Raw genomic sequence first — 17,398 nt, 5'->3', positions numbered from 1 at the left:
TGTACAATGAGAACAGAAGTGGTGACAATACTCCACCCTGAACCATGTCCACCTTAGTGGTTTGTCACAAAGATGTATCGTTTCCCACTAATACACACTGCTGACGATCACAAGATAGGATTGTACCCAGGTTAAATGCTGTAAGAAAATGTCAGCGCCTTAAGTTTAGCGAGTAATATGTCTCTATCTACACAGTAGAAGGCTTTGCTTAAGTCTACGAGAACAAGTATAGTTATTTGTCCTTTATCTATCGCTAGTTGCATGTCATTTTGTCACTTTAACTATTGCTGTGGTAGTACTGTGGTTTTGTCTGAATCCCGATTGATATTTGTCAAGTAAGTTGTACTGTACAAGATATTTAGTCATTTGCTTATGTACTATTTTCTCCAACATTTTTCCTAATATAGGAAGGATACTAACAGGACGATAATCTTCGGGACTGTTGGGGTTGTTGGTTTTAGGGAAAGGTCGGATGATTGCATGTTTTACAATTCGAAGGAAAGACTCCAGTCATGAGTGAGTTATTAATGATATGCGTGACCGTTGGAAGTATGTCTATGATTATTTTTAAAAGAGACAGGTTGATTCCATCATGGCCAGTGGACCCTGACTTTATTTCACTGAAGACGCCCCTAAAGTCACTGGGGGCCACATGAGAAAAGTAGAACTGCTCGCCATTATGTCTTGCTTTTGATGATATCCTGTTAATTACTGCTGCTTTGGTCTGTTCGTCAATCTGAGAGGATCTTGAGCTAAAATATGTTTAGGTTAGCTAGTGGTACATTACAGTTGTTGTCATTGGTCTAGTTTTTGCACACTCCCATTTCACAGAGAGATTTCCAAATCTGACTAGAATTTTGAGTGTTCAAAATATCATAAGAGTGTCGTATTTTAGCATTTCTAATTAACTGTGTTGTTCTGTTTTGGCGTTTTTTTTACTTTCTGAAATTGTCACGTAATAATTATAGGGTGCGTCTCTTATTTTCATCTGGTCGCGTATTTCTTGGGAAAGCCATGGGTTTGAAGGTCTCTTTACCCTAACAGTGCGTAGTGGTGCATGTCTGTCATACAAAGTCGGAAATAGTTCGTTAAAATGATTTACTTTTTCTGTCAATATCATTTATGAACTGAATGTTGTGCCATAGTGTTTTAAGAGCATCTTCAAAAATGTGTCTTCATTAAAGTGTTTAAAATCTCTATATGTAATTAATTTCAGCTTGAATTTAGGGCACTTCAAGGAATACGCAGCGTAAACCATGTCATGTCGGGAGAGACTGGGAATGGGCATTTGTCCACGAGTTAGGATTTGGTTGGTATTATTAGTAATTATTAGATCAAGGAGCGTACGTGAGTTGGCAACATGATGTGTAGGGTTTAGAGGTAGTATTGTCAAATTAATGGATGAAAACATCTCGGTCAATCTTTTTTTCTTTCTTTCGGTAGACTTGTCAAGTCTGTATTAAAGTCTCCCATTAAAATCAGATGCTCATACCTGGGTGTTAGGTCATGTAGGGGTTCCTCCAGATTTGTGATGTTACCAGTCTTCGGTGGACGATACACCAAACCAAGCAAGCACTTCGTACCGCGAACTATGAGCTCAACGAACAAGAATTCAGGGCTATTGGAGAACTCACTGGGGGATTTTAATATCACCTTATACTTCACATCACCCCGTATATACATACTGACTCCTCCACAGAGCTTACCGCTCCTGTCATTCCTAACTAATAAATAACCATTCATACTAACAAGAGATGAAGGTATAGATTGCGCAAACACGACTCGGAGAATAGTATGCCTTGCAGGTTGAGAATATTTCAGAGAATTCCGGGAAATGTGGGAGAATGCTCTGAGTGTTTACATGAGCTATTTGTAAGGAGTGACCTGCTTGGGACTGTGGGTTGGAGAGGCTGAAACTAGAGGCATTTGTTTCCTGGTTGCTTGTTGCTGCCAATTTGAAATTTAACTGTAGATATAAAAGGAAAACTACACTAGATAAAATTAAGAAACTAACAATTGAAATTAATGATAAAAATGTAGGCTATAGCTACAGTTGAAATTCTGATCAAAGTTCTATACAGCGGTATTTAGTTTACAGAATGTCAGCTCATGGTTAGCGAATACGATCAAAATCTTCGCGGTTTGACACAGGCATTTTACGAATTCCCTGCTTAACAAATTATGCCATCCTTCGACCACACGTTCCGCACACTGAACTTACTTATAGCGTCCTGCAGAAGCAGCAGTCTCTCTGGGCTTAGGTTCTCTCTAATTGTTTTGTTTGTACCCTTGAGTTTCTTTTTGTTTGCAAACATTGCATTTCTTTTCCAGTACGAAACAAACTTCACAATTATGGGTCTTGGACGGCCATTTTGACTTTTCCCAACCCTATGCGATATTTCGTCCACTGCGAGTTCCACCCCAATTTCATGAGCAATATCAATGACAATATTGTCCATGTTTTCTCCTGCAGTTTTTTCCACACCAAACACACGCAAGCACTGTCTTCTTTGATACTGTTCTAAACCCGTTTTAATTTGCAGCTCCCTTTTTAATTTCCTTATGGTCGCGTCTCTTTCTTCCAGCGAATGCCTGCATTGAAATGTATTGTTTGTTTTTTTTTCAGTTGCTCTACAACTGTCTTTGTCACCTGATCTTGGATGAGCTTGGCAAGCGTGCTGAGAGTTTCCTTACTGCTCAGCGCTTCCTGCACTGCTTGCTTCACAATGGCTTCCATTGGCACCTCTTTAACTTTGGGGGGCATGGTTGTTTTTTTAGATATTTTGCTTCAGGTTTCACTGAAAACTTCACAAACACTCTGACGTGAATAACTGTACAAGTTAGAATAATATATCATACTTACGACTGTCAAATTGCTAAAATTCACCTCCTAATACCGCACAAACCACGAGCCTCGTATTTCGTGACTATACACTATCTGCCATTGTCTTTGACTGGTGCTGAATTGTCTTTCCTGCTGGCCTGTGTATTGTCAGGGATGGACATCTAAAACAAACCCACTTTATCTGCATTATAGACCTGTGCCAAAGACAAATTTCCCTCTTCTAAAACAGTCTTTAATTTTTTACAAAATGGTTCAACACTTGCACCGTCTGCATTTAAACTTTTCCTACACACTTTTCTGTTAGAGATACCATGCTAATTACGGAATATGAATAGCCATCTAGCACTAACCTTGAAACCTGTTTGGCCTAATTTATCGGCAAATCTTTCCATTCCAGCCTGCAGTTCAACTCCTCTTGCTGAAACTCCCATAGAGCACTGTTGTTTGTATCAGGTATACACAGCATCATCAATGGTGGTTAGTATAGGTCCAGATGTCCATTTTCGTTTTCCCACCCCCAAAAATTATCCATCTTCTTTTAGCACAAAGTCCGAAGTTTTATAGCGGCCTTTCTTAATGTCATAAAAAATTGACTTACTAATGCCAAACTCTGTCATAACACACTGAGCAGAAACACTGGCTTGGATTTTATCCAGCACTTTCATATTATCTTCTAAACAGCTTAGTGATTTATATTTACTGCTGAAACTCATCTTAGTTCCTGTATTGTAATAAGGACAACAGACATCATTTTCATACACTTTTATGTAATTACAAAGATGAAATTTAAAATAACAACTGTAACTCATCCTGTGAGTTTCAGCAAGCAAACTCAGCAGGAATTGACTTTGTGGCATGCTTGTGACCAATAATACTCCTCCTTACCGGCCACAGGTTGAGAGAATGGGAAGGGAGAGGGATACGTTCGACATTTTACAATAAATGAGCGACCTTGGCATGGATGATGCTCGATGCAGTGTTGCAGTGTTGTACTTTGCGATGAAAACCAGTCCAAATTATCGTGAATTCCAAATTAGTGAAGTCCGAATTAGCGAGGGTTCACTGTAATTCAAAGTAGGTAGAGAAACAGAACGCAAGAATTTCAGTACGAAGATGAAGGATTTTGGGAAAAGAAGAAAGCAAACACATCAGCTCAAGAAATTCAATTGTGCTCCTCATTTGGGCATAACAAGATGAAAAAAATATATTTTATTTTATAAATTTCTGGAACTAATAAACCAAAGCATCCTCGAGATACAGTATATAAATTAACACAATTTTAACTCATTCACTTACTAGTCTCTAATTTTGTTCTCTATCTCAACACCACATTTTTTTTCAAGTCATTTTTACACTGCACTAACACACACAGCTTTTAAACAAAGTCCTATAACAAAAGATAGGAACTCAGTTTCCCAACAAAATGTATCTGCAATAACAATAAAGTTCAGTTTTACAGTCATTTAAGTATATTTTTGGATTACTTCACAATTTTTACATTACAACAATATGCTGCACATTATGTCATGCACTCAGCAGGGAGAGAAGGCCTTTAAAAAAAACACAGTACAGCACAACCATCAATCCAACTGAATGTTCAAGACAGTGACTAATATTTTTGTATTTTCAAAGCATTAAAAAACATATAAAAACTGTACAGAAACATTCTTTTTATATACAAAATGAAGGTCTTTCAGTATGTACATGTTTACTTACATATCACAATATTGTACCATACCCAGTAGTTACTACTGAGTTAACAGATATTTGGTAGTTTTCACAACTTTCTGTATGACTATGTTCCTTTGCTTCTTCTTTTTTTCGGTTACTCCTGCCCTGAAAATAAAATAGTATCCATGACAGTTTTATTGGCAATGGGTTTCTCCAGCATAAAAATATACTCTTTCTCAACTTCAGGAAGATCACCTCAGTCCGAATGTCCTAAATCTTCTAACAACAAGAGATTCTAATTTGTAGACAAAGATCTATTCAGGAGAAGAGTTTGACACAAAATAAACTTATGTTTCTACGGCAGCAAAATACATCTGTACCATTTCATGTCCAAGTATAATATTCATATAAGAAATTAAATAATAATAATACTGAATGGTACCTTGACGATGATGGCGATTATAAAGTACGGACTGACAGAACAAGTCACAACCAACCTGATATTGTACTGACAGACAAGGTGTCAAAGGTCACATATCTGATTGAAAATGCAATCTCAGCTTCTGAAAATATGCAAAAGATGACCAGAGAAAAATATATAAGTAAATGAAATAAGAGATATTTGATCTGGCATCAAGAAAGAGTTGTCACTATTCCAATAGTGATGGGAGCACTGGGACAAATTCCTCACCAGCTGTATGATGCACTTCACCTGCTAAAGCTTAACATCTACACTGACCTGCAGAAGACAGTGGTTTTAGAAACCTGCAGCTCTATGACCAAGGTGCTAAATAGGGATTTGATGAGGACATTCAGGAGATAAATAGTGTTTCACAAGGCTTGGATAGTAATCCTGCCTAACGCAACTGAACAGTGGGAAAAGCCAAGAAAACTTGTGCAGTTAGCTATATTGCATATTTCATGCTACTTTAAGTACACTAAATGTAATTACGAAGCACAGCGAGACGCTGTACGTCACTAAGCATCGTCAAATAAGACCCTCCATCGCCCAGGCCCTCACAAGAACCGGATTCACCATCCATGGAGAGATCCATGGTTTGGCAGAGAATTGAAGCACTCAAAGGATTGATATGATTGCCTACAAAGACAACAAGGTATGATATATAAATGATCCAACTGTCCACTTTGAATACTCTGCTAGTCAACCTGACGAATGTAAATCAAGAAAAGAAAAGATTATACGAGTCCTCGATTCCATTCTTCAAGCAAGCTTTAGAGCAGTGAAATCGATACTCTTCACTTCAACGCCACACAGCAACACCACTCCCAATTGGATGCCCGTCAGATGCACACTAGACATCAACAACAATGCCACCTGACCACTCCTATATCCTATTTACGCACACCCGATCTCCTGCGAGTGTCTGGACTACATTGCCACTACTTTATTTAGAGCCCTTGTATTTAGCGCAGGCACAGAACTTTTTTTTTTTTTTTTTACCACACATTTTCTATTTTGTCTCAGGAGTTCAGCTTTATATTTAACCAATAGTTCATAGTCCTGCTCTCTGAAATGTGTAGAGCATACAAAACTGTCAGCCTGGTGAGAAATTAGCATGACTAATTTTTTTTTAACTAAGCACGGATATCTCTCTGGATATTTCTCTCGATCAAGGAATCTGTGAAAACCTACACCTACTTCCTTCAATGTTTTCAAAGTGAATGCGTGGTTGAGCCATACACAACACAGTAAACCATGTTTTCACTCAGGTATCGTATACAGTACTTGAATATGCCGAATATGCCTGATTCTGCTACACCTACTACACTTGGCACAAAAATTAGGGGAACAAATGTTTGACAAGTTGTAAAAGTTTATGTCTTGGAGCATGAAAAATGTACATGTTTATATGAATTGTTACACACCATAGTAACGCTGTTACTGTGGTTTAATTGCATAGAGGTTACCCTATTTAACATAAACATGCTTCCAGTCCCGTTGGGTCTCAATACAAAGTAGTCCGCAGTACACAAACCACACTTGCCACTCTATTGGTGATGCTGATACGCATTATTCAAGTATGAGACAGTCAGCATGAGTCATCTAAGTGAAGCAGAAGTGTCCTGAGCTGTTGCCTACGTCAAGAAGGAAGAACATTGCGGTATATGGCTAACGACCTCAGAGTGTGTCCATCCGTTATGCACAGGCTCTGGCATCGTTATGTGGAGACAGGAGGGTATGTCAGACGTAATGGACAAGGCCACACACGGAAAAGTACTGCTCAACAAGACAGATTCCTACAGTTTTCAGCAATACACTGGCCCTCCAGCAGTGCCAGGGAACTGCAAAGTGACTTTATAAGAGCCTCTGGTGTGGGGAGGGATCATGATTAATAATCGTATGCATCTTGTAGTGATACCTGACCGTATGAATGTTGTGATATACATTAGGGACATTGTGAACAACTATATTGCTCCTGCTGTTCTTGGTGTAAAGCCTGATTTCTTGCTGATGCATGATAATACGACAGCCCATACTGCACGAGACACCAGAGATCATCTCCAACAATTCCACATCTCTGCGATGGAGTGGCCTGCAAGGAGCTCTGATCAAATCCACTGGAACACTTACGGGCTGTATTGCAGAGACTGATTCGGCAGTGCGAAAATGCTCCACAAACGTTACACAACCCCAGTGAAGCACTGGTTTAGGAGTGGGACGCCAATCCACAGACAGTCATCCAACATACATACGCAGCATGCCACGCAGGAGTGCAGCTGTAATTGAAGCTAGGGGAGGTGCAACACAGTATTATACAACTGTCACTCGGATATGTAGAGTGTTCAGCAAAAACTTTACACTGTGATTGTGGTAATTCATCTGTTGTGTTGCAAACTGTGGTGAATGGCTAAATGCAATAGCAATGGTTTTGTTGTTGTTAATTAAATAAAGAATGCATTTCCATCGCCAACATGAGTTGTCGAGATTCTACACAGCATTAATAACCTGTTCCTGTAATTTTTGTGTTGTGTAATAACCCGCAGGAAGCGGCTCACCAACAGTGACGTCACTCACTCCAGCACCGTGGCCGTTTTCCGCTTATATCTCCTGAACAATATAAAACAATGCAATAGGGTTTTCAGCATGTTGATTAAAATTTAATCTTGCATTCAATGAGTTAAGAAAATAAAACCCCAAAATAAGTTGCCTGGGCCTTTAATGTAGTGCATGATATTTTCGGGGACAGAATAATAAGTGCAGGATTATAGCCAGCTCGCTTGTGACTTCTATTTGTGGGGAGGTTTGAAAGCAATCTGCAACAATACTCTGAAGATTCAAGATGCTAAATTCCTAGAGAGTGAACCGGAATAACATCACACACTACAAATGCTTGTCTATAGGCTAAGAGAGGGTATTTTCATCTATTCATTGAAGTTGATAGGTTTTCTACGGGCATATGGGAATGGTGTGATGGTGACAGTGTAAGTTCGATCAATACTGTGGCCTACAGATGAATTGTTCATTTTTACCAGTTCTTTTGTGCAAGTTTCAAAATGGGTTGAATTATTTAATAAAGGGTGACAGCAGCATGCAGGAAGGATGGCAACCCTTTTGGGACTCATCCTGTATTTGGATTTCAAATAGTTTTGAAGAAAATACAAGCAATATTTGGATTTTATAATTTTGTTTTGTTGCAACCTGTAAAAATAATGAACATTTACATATTAATTTTTAATTTTAGAAATGTTATATCAACTGTAGGATGTGTGTCTACATACTGGTTAGAATCTGAGCCATTTTTGCTATTTTGTGACCAACAGTTCACCTTCTGAAAATGTAAACCTACAACCTGTTTTCCAGTCAATGACCGGGTCAGGGATGGGATGAATGAAGTCCCCAATTTGCGGTGAGGATATGAATTGTGCCGGCTGCCAAGGCCTGTTGCACTCCTCTGGGGCAATGATTAATGACTGACAGATGAAATGAAATGATAGTGGAGTGTGTTGCTGAAATGAAAAACGACAGGGAAAACCGGAGTACCCAGAGAGAAACCTGTCCCGCCTCCGCTTTGTCCAGCACAGATCTCACATGGAGTGACCGAGATTTGAGCCACGGTATCCAGCGGTGAGAGACCGGCGCACTGCCGCCTGAGCCACGGAGGCTCAGTTCACCTCGTATTTTAATATAAGTGAGCAAATTGTATTCCTTCTGCATAGGTATGCACTTTAGGAGTGGCTCTAAGGGGATTTATAAGCAAGTTTTGCTGGGGAGCTAATCTTTTATGCAGGGAGCTTATTTTACTTACTTTTCACTTGCAGGCTCAGAGAGCATAACATTGTTCTGGTGTATGACGACTCCAGGTATTTTTGATAAATATCTCTCGAATTTTCCAGTTGTATTTGAAGAAATTCTTCCCCGTTCTTTAGAGTATTTCTTGATAACTTTCTTTTGTAGTCTGCAGTAAGGTAATCCAAACGGAAGATGTGCTCTCAGAATTTCTATTATAACTTCTTTCCAGGGAAATCTTACTCTTTTCACTGAGCAGTCTGATTCAATACCTTAAAAAGAAAAGATAGGAATAAAATGAAATTACCTAAAAGTCTTGTTAACAAAAACTTGTTTTAAATGATTAGATAAACCTCTGACAAAGTATGTGCATAAGCAAGCATTCCATTCCAGTTGATCTAATATGTTCGGTTCTAATAGATAAATAGATAAGCAACTGAAAAAAAAAAACAATATTACAGCAAGGAAAACAACACACACACTAGTGGTGGTGATCACTGCTTTAACAGAAACTACGCATAAAATTTACAAGAGTTCAAAAAGAAGAAATATAACTCTCAAACTAAATTATCTTAAGACTTTCACAACCACTAAATGACATTATAACATATAATTCTGGGAATGTTAGATCGTGTAATATTACATGACCGAGCAAGTTGACCATGCAGTTAGGGGCGTGCAGCTGTGAGCTTGCATTCAGGAGATCGTGGGTTCGAACCCAATTGTTGGTAGCTTTGAAGATGGTTTTCTGTCGTTTCCCATATTCATACCAGGCAAATGCCGGGACTGTACCTTAATTAAAACCACGGCCACTTCCTTCCTATTCCTATTTCGTCACCATGAGACCTATCTGTGATGCTGCAACGTAAAGCAACTTGTAAAAAAAAAATAAAAAAAACTGACGTGCTTTGAACCTGTAACAATATATTTTTCTTTGACTCTGGAGGCCCCGCAATGAACTTAATTTCTCTAACAGGGTCTCTCTATCTTGAGTCTAGTTACTGTGGAGTGGCAGTTGTCACTAACATCTTTGCTAATACTCTGAAGACAATCTTGGTTGCAGGTTCAAAATTCATCAGCATATAATAAGTATATGAGATGACCTAACATCTCCAAAATTATATATTGTAAATGAAGTACATTTGGAATATGAGAAAGTATGTTTAAATGCTGAATATTAAGCCTGAAACTTAATGAATTCCTTGAACATTGAGTACATATACCAGTACAAGGTGTTAGGGAGATATGTGCAAATATTCTTACGGAAGCTTGCATATCCGCAGTTGGTAAAAGAATTTAAAATTGAGTGAATAGTTTGTGCAAGGGAGGAGCTTGAATCTGAGTGTGATGTTTGTGAAGTATGTAGTAGCTTTATTTTCCCCTCGACTTATACCACCTGCCATACCATGCTTCAGGCAGTATGCATGCACAATGTGTAAGAAGAAATTCCAAGTACATCACTGCGCTGCACCCGGGCCTCAAACATCAAATTTTCAAAATTCATTTTTTATGTTTGAAGTAGGACATTATTTTGACATCATTGTATTCAGGGCACTTCCATTAACCAGCACAAACAGTTTTTGTACTTATCTCCCAAACATCCTGTAGCCCGCCTGGTGGCCATGATTGTTAAGGCGTTGAAGTTGGTTAGCCGGTTCGAGTCCTGTTATCCGCATCCGCGAATGGCTATCTACCGATATTGTAAATATTTAACTACACTATATTACACCCAAGGTATTGAAACTGATAAATCTGTTAACATAATACAATAGGCCTGGTACCTAGCCCCAGAACCCCTACAGTCACAGGCTTATGAGGGATTTTCTCTTGCAACACCTACCGACGTATAGACCTTTGTTCCTTCTTTCCACTAACTGCGGGCAGGAGCCAGTTAGGATTAGGTCAGATTTACGGCTTTATGGTGTCAAGGCTCTTTATATATCACCATTCTCCCATACAAATGTCAAGGGTCGCCTAACCACAAGCAAAAATAAGAGCATTTCTGAGTGAAAATCAATAAACTTCATTATTTAGAAATTATCCGCAAAATTATTCACACTGCCATACAGTCTGCATCCACCAAGACACTAACCTAGCAAATAACCACAGATATTATACGCATCCATGCAGGGCTCTGAGCATTAGCCCATACTGACATTTCACTACGTAGAAGAATACCGAGCCAACTACCGGGCATTCATCCAGATAAGGGGAGACAGCTATACTTTGAACTGTGTGTTAGCACGTATACCACACGATGACAGCATTCTTGTTGCATTTATACCAACTCCTGAACACCAACTTATGTAAGATATATACTGTGTGGGGATTATATTTCAAACATTTCCATAACGGAAATCAAGGTGCGTTATACCGCAGTGGTGAGATTATGTGAGTAAATACGAGAATAGATAGTAACGTTGTACCGCCTAACATCCTCATCCACCATATAGACTGTGTGCCTCCCACCTGTTAAATTCATTGAATGCCACCCATCTAGTGGCATTAAGAAATAACAAGGATTCTGCTGTTGCACTGATATATCTTTAAATTCCAGCAGGTTCTTGAGAATGAGCAGAATAGAAATGTAGCAAATGACTTACAAAGTGCCCCTCCTACAACTATAATTTAAAAAACAATGGTATAAGAATCATGCTACAGACTCTTCAGAACGAACAGTGATTAACAGATTAGTTTGTGCAGTACAGCAATCACACAGCCAAATCCCAATTACCTTGTGCAATATCCATCATGTATCAATGGGTTTCCATGTAAAGTGGTTCAGAGATATGTGAAGAGAACAGTCAGGGATAACCAAATAAACTACAATATAGGCAACTCATCCTACACTTCCCACATCAAGACAGAAGATTTATCAAGATAGCCTGGTGAAGTTGGAAAGCAGAAACAAGCTTGTTGGGGGGCTGGGAAGAAAGAGCTCATATCTATTTGAAGATGGTGATGCAGATATTGTCCTTGTCAGTTATGTTTCGATGTTTCTCCTTATCTCCTCTTTCTACTTCTCACTCTTCTCATACTGACCCAACACTGTGTTTCTAATCTCTTATGATCTTTCTCTCTCTTCAACTTGATTCAACACATTTTATACCTTTCCAATTATTTATATTGACCTGATGGGATCCTTTACTCCTTCTGCATTTGTCCTGTGTTCCTAGCCTTTTACTATCCATATTCATCTTTATTTTATGTCTCCTTCTTTCCTGCATTTACGTAGCTTTCTTCTCATCCTATATCCCGTGGGTGGGGACAGTAGAATAACACCCACAGTATCCTCTGCCTGTCATAAAAGGCAACTAAAAGGGGCCCCAAGAGCTCTGAACTTGGGAAAGTTAGTTGGCGACCATGGGGCCCTTAGCTGAATCCTAGCATTGCTTCCTCTTACCTGTGTCAGGTTCCTCACTTTCATCTATCCTATCTAATTTCCCTTGGTCAACTCTTGTTCTTTTCTAACCCCAACGCCATTTGTAAGATACACATTATGAGACGTATGTAAGCAGCTTTGCTGTAACCTAGAAGAAACACCAGTCAAAGACAGTGGAAACTCGTTTAAAACACGGCACCATTTGTAACTATTGTATATAGAAGGCAGGAAGAAGATGACTTAGTATAGACAGATGACGATCACTGGTTGCCTGGTTACCGTGGTGTCTATTTTCTGTCCATGCAAAATTGTCTACGCTAAACTAATGATGCTAATTTCAAATAGACGCTCAGACGAAAAACGTGTGTGTGTGTGTGTGTGTGTGTTTTATCATAGATAGGCTAGGTGTCAATGAAGAGGCATACTAGGGAAATGAATAGTGAGGTAGTTTCCCGTTGCTTTCGTAACCGAGCCAGAAGTTGCTATTACATATCAGTCTTAGGGTTGGGCAGACCGGAACAGTAAGTTGTTCCGCAACATTAGGTGCTTGAGGCGGAGTGTTTCGGTACAGAGTGCCGGGACACAGGACTGTAACTGCGTCGTAGAGAGAATTTCGAGAGGCAACACGACATGCTCCGCATCAGCTGCAATGTGCATGTACCGAACGTGCTGTGTCAAGGCCGCACTAGATAGATTAGTTGGCCTTGGCTGTGTCCGACTGTCGATACCGGCTGTGTGCCGCCCTGTGCTGGAGTGTAAACAGTTTTTTCATCCAGTTATATCTTTAATTCCAAAGCAATGACCTATATTTTTCTTGGGCTTAAAAGTTTCCTTAAAGTTCAAATTAATTTTTAACATCAATCCCCGAGAAAGTGTTGAGGGAAATTTTCGAGATATTAAAGAAAGTAAATGGAAGTTGAGAGGTAAGGAATTCGAAGTGCAGAGAGAATAACAGAATGGAAAATTCTAAATTCCCATGGAGGGAATTAGATATTTTTCACCAATAAAGTATGTCAAAAATGTCAAAATGTTTTTGAGAGCATAACAGCACGAAAGTACAACAATGTATTTATCCAGTTATATTTTTAAGTCCAAAGCGATGACCTATATTTTTCTTGGGCTTAAAAGTTTCCTTAAAGTCCAAATTAATTTTTAACGTCAATCCCCGAGAAAGTGTTGAGGGAAATTTTCGAGATATTAAAGAAAGTAAATAGTTGAGAGGGAAGGAATTTGAAGTGCAGAGAGCATAACAGCACGAAAGTACAATGTTTTCATCCAGTTATATTTCTAATTCCAAAGCGATGACCTATATTTTTCTTGGGCTTAAAAGTTTCCTTAAAGTCCAAATTAATTTTTAATGTCAATCCCCGAGAAAGTGTTGAGGGAAATTTTTGAAATATTAAAGAAGGTAAATGGAAGGTGAGAGGGAAGGAATTCGAAGTGCAAGATCATAACAGCACGAAATTAATTAAACCGTACGAAAGACGGTAAACTTTGCATAATGTCGCATCGGAGTCCTGTTCTGGACTTTTTTACTAGAAGAAAACCGGACAGAATGAAATGCAATTTATGTTCTATTTTGTCTGCAAAGGAACCTTCAACTGGCACAATGACAGGACATTTCAAACTTAAACATCCCACTGACGAATGTTTCTTCAACTGTGCGAGTATACATTTAAATAGTGGAAATAACATTGTGACATTTGTAAACACCTGTACTGCCAGTGTAATCATGACAGGTGTATTTCAGAATGAATGAAAGCATTCTTATCCTAAAAAGAAAATTTAGACATGATATTTTGGGTGAGTGAGCCTCCGTGGCTCAGATGGCAGCGCGTCGGCCTCTCACCGCTAGATACCGTGGTTCAAATCCCGGTCACTCCATGTGAAATTTGTGCTGGACAAAGCGGAGGCGGGACAGGTTTTTCTCCGGGTACTCCGGTTTTCCCTGTCATCTTTCATTCCAGCAACACTCTCCATTCTCATTTCATAGCATCTATCATTAATTTAATAAATCACTTTGGGAGTGGCGACCCCATCGTACTAACAGCCTATATCTGCTTCATTCATTACATCCCTGACCCGGTCAATGACTGGAAAACAGGTTGTAGGTTTTCATTTTCATTCATTTTCATTTTGGGTGAGTATTTCATTCAGAGTTCCGACTGCTTTCTCACGTGCCGTGAAGTTTTATCCTGGCCCTAATTACTCACAATACAGGCCAATACATCCAACTGGTGAGAATATTCTTGAATTAGTTACTTTTAAACACCTGCACTGCCATTGTAACTGTATTATGTGTATTTCATATTGACCGGAAAAATCTTAACCTAAAAGCAGCCTTTAGACGTGATTATTGGGCGCGAATTTCAGTGTTCTGACTGTTCGTTCACGTTCCGTGCAGCTTTATGCTGGACATGGCCATAACTACATACAGGCACACACCACACAGCACGTTCCGTACAGGCACATTTCCACTGGCGCGGAGCATGTAGTGTTGCCTTTCGAAGTTCTCTCTACACTGCGCAGTTACAGTCCCGCGTCCCATGCGCCCACTGCACAGTTAGCTAGTAGGCAAAGGGCAGTGCATAGTGGTGCTTCTGACGGGACAGCGAGTCAGTGTCTCCGTCTCGCTTGAGAATGTTTCGGAACAATTGACACTCGGTGTTCTGGAACAGCGGAGCATAACTGTGCACCGGCACAGTGTGCCGAAACAGGGACATAGTGCCTAATCAGTCTGCCAAGCCCATTGAAATGCATGCACCAACTGACCCTATGAGCGATATTTTCACACCATTCATAACAGGGACTGGTTGCGTAAGGAATGGTATTACTAGCATCACTCATAACTCGGTCACTTTCATAATGTCAAAGCCAAGGATGAGACTGAGACAGGTCAATGAAAGTAGCAAATTTATTCTAGCCTATACAAGAGGACATAATACACTGTAAACACTACATCTTGCCCAAAAACATATTCATGTTAAAATATTTATAAACTTGTCATACAGGGTGAATCACCTAAACTTTGCACCCTAGTATTTCTGAAATGGAGGGTGCTATTGACATGCTGTTTTTGCAGTAATGAAGTGTAACCAAAGATTCAAAACTGTAGTGCATATACAGATTTTAATAATTATTAGAATGTGTATTATTTTAGAAACTTACATTCTTCAAATGGAGCAATGCCTATTGACATTAACAAAATAAAACTAGAGTAAATTAGAATGCCGAAGGTGCTTCTTTCAGGATTCTAGTATAAGTAGTTTACAAACTATCGTAGTTTGAAAACTAAGTATACCGGGCGAGTTGGCCGTGCGCGTAGAGGCGTGCGGCTGTGAGCTTGCATCCGGGAGATAGTAGGTTCGAATCCCATTATCGGCAGCCCTGAAGATGGTTTTCCATGGTTTCCCATTTTCACACCAGGCAAATGCTGGGGCTGTACCTTAATTAAGGCCACGGCTGATTCCTTCCAACTCCTAGGCCTTTCCTATCCCATCGTCGCCATAAGACCTATCTGTGTCGGTGCGACGCAAAGCCCCTAGCTTAAAAAAAAAAGCTAAGTACCAGCAGTTGTCTGCTCCGTTCAAATGCTTAGTTACGAGGCTATAGTGTTCTTACATTTGTTTCTTTTATAGTACACTGACTGCATTGTGACTTCATTGCCTGTTACTTTGTGACAGTTCACGAAGTAGGACCTTGTGGAAGATGGTATTTACCAATACTAAAAAAGCTGACATTTAATGGTGTGTAGAGAATGTTGGAATAATCTGTTTGTTCTTGTGATCAGTACATAAATGATATCCGAAAAGATGTCTCCTACCTCGACAATTATTTGTGAACCTCTTCAACTAATTACGTGAAACTGGAAGTGTAACACCTAGAAAACATAACAAAAGCAAACAAGTGATGGTAGAAGAGAGTGAAATTAATGTTCTAGCTGCTGTTGCTGTACATCTGTATGTCAGTTCCCATGCAATCACAAAAGGAAGTGACACAAGTCAGTACTACGCGTTCTCCACCATCATAAGTTAGATGTATATCATGCCTCTCCATCAAGAGCTGCATGGAAACAATTTTGAGAATTGTTTTAGCTTTTGTACATGGACATTAACACAAGATACACCAGATTTAGCACGTACTGTGTCTTGTTTAGTAATGAAGCAACATTTACAAATCATGGCCAAGTAAACCTCCAAAGCATGCACTATTTGTTCATAAACATGATCATGATGATTGTTGTTTAAAGGGGCCTAACAGCTAGGTCATCGGCCTCTAATGGTATGAGGTGAAAAAAATGAAAATTAAAACTTCAAAATGTATTACAAATTGTCCGTAATGATTACGGATTACATTTTTTTTTTTTTTTTCAATCACTACTGATCTACATTTAGGGCAGTCGCCCAGATGGCAGATTCCCTATCTGTTTCTTTCATAGCCTTTTCTTGAATGATTTTACAGAAATTGGAAATTTATTGAACATCTCCCTTGGTAAATTATTCCAATCGCTAACTCCCCTTCCTATAAACGAGTAAATTTTTCTCATGAATTCCAACTTTATCTTCATATTGTGATCTTTCATACTTTTAAAGACACCACTCAAACTTATTCATATACTAATGTCATTCCACGCTATCTTGGAATTACAAGTCATTACTTTCATTTCTGATCCGTATTGAAAATAGCGATCTCACTTAATTTACAAATGGTATACATTTATTATTCAACCTATTCAATACATACAGTACCACGTGGTACTGTGGATTTTATTTGGCTACAATGTGTTAAAATAATAAAAATAGGTGTCCGTTAAACAAATTATATAAATTCAGTTGGGTTATTATTCAAAGTCTAAAAACAACTGTTGTCGCAAAAGCCCTTAAACTGTATGCATACCAAATTTCAAAGTGATATGTGATATTATTGATAGTTATCACAAAATATGTACCTGAATAGGTAAAATTAGCATTGCAAAGATAGGGGGTACCACCTCCCCTTAAACCCATCCCAGAGTCTGTTTACACTTTTATTTATCATTTTCCACCAATCATAGTTACTTTTTTTAAACTCCCCCACCGAGCTCGATAGCTGCAATTGCTTAAGTGCGGCCAGTATCCAGTATTCGGGAGATAGTAGGTTCGAACCTCACTGTCGCCAGCCCTGAAAATGGTTTTCCGTGTTTTCCCATTTTCACACCAGGCAAATGCTGGGGCTGTACTTTAATTAAGGCCACGGCCGCTTCCTTCCCACT

The 17,398-nt window shown here is 39.1% G+C and overlaps 1 protein-coding gene across 2 annotated transcripts in view; it reads right to left on the bottom strand.

Moving 5' to 3' along the window:
• Positions 1–4,006: 4,006 nt before the first annotated feature.
• The window catches only part of LOC136879162 (uncharacterized), a 71,439-nt gene continuing 58,047 nt past the window's right edge, over positions 4,007–17,398 (bottom strand). For both annotated transcript variants that reach the window (XM_067152923.2, XM_067152922.2), the window contains 2 exons: positions 8,785–9,037; positions 4,007–4,681 (listed from right to left, as the gene is read on the bottom strand). In XM_067152923.2, the coding sequence (XP_067009024.2) occupies positions 4,594–4,681; positions 8,785–9,037 (341 nt within the window). In that variant the 3' untranslated portion in view covers positions 4,007–4,593. The remainder of the gene's footprint in view (positions 4,682–8,784; positions 9,038–17,398) is intronic.

This window comes from Anabrus simplex, chromosome 8 (genome assembly GCF_040414725.1).
Source record: "Anabrus simplex isolate iqAnaSimp1 chromosome 8, ASM4041472v1, whole genome shotgun sequence".
Taxonomy (NCBI): domain Eukaryota; kingdom Metazoa; phylum Arthropoda; class Insecta; order Orthoptera; family Tettigoniidae; genus Anabrus; species Anabrus simplex.
This window is presented reverse-complemented; position numbering and strand designations above follow the sequence as displayed.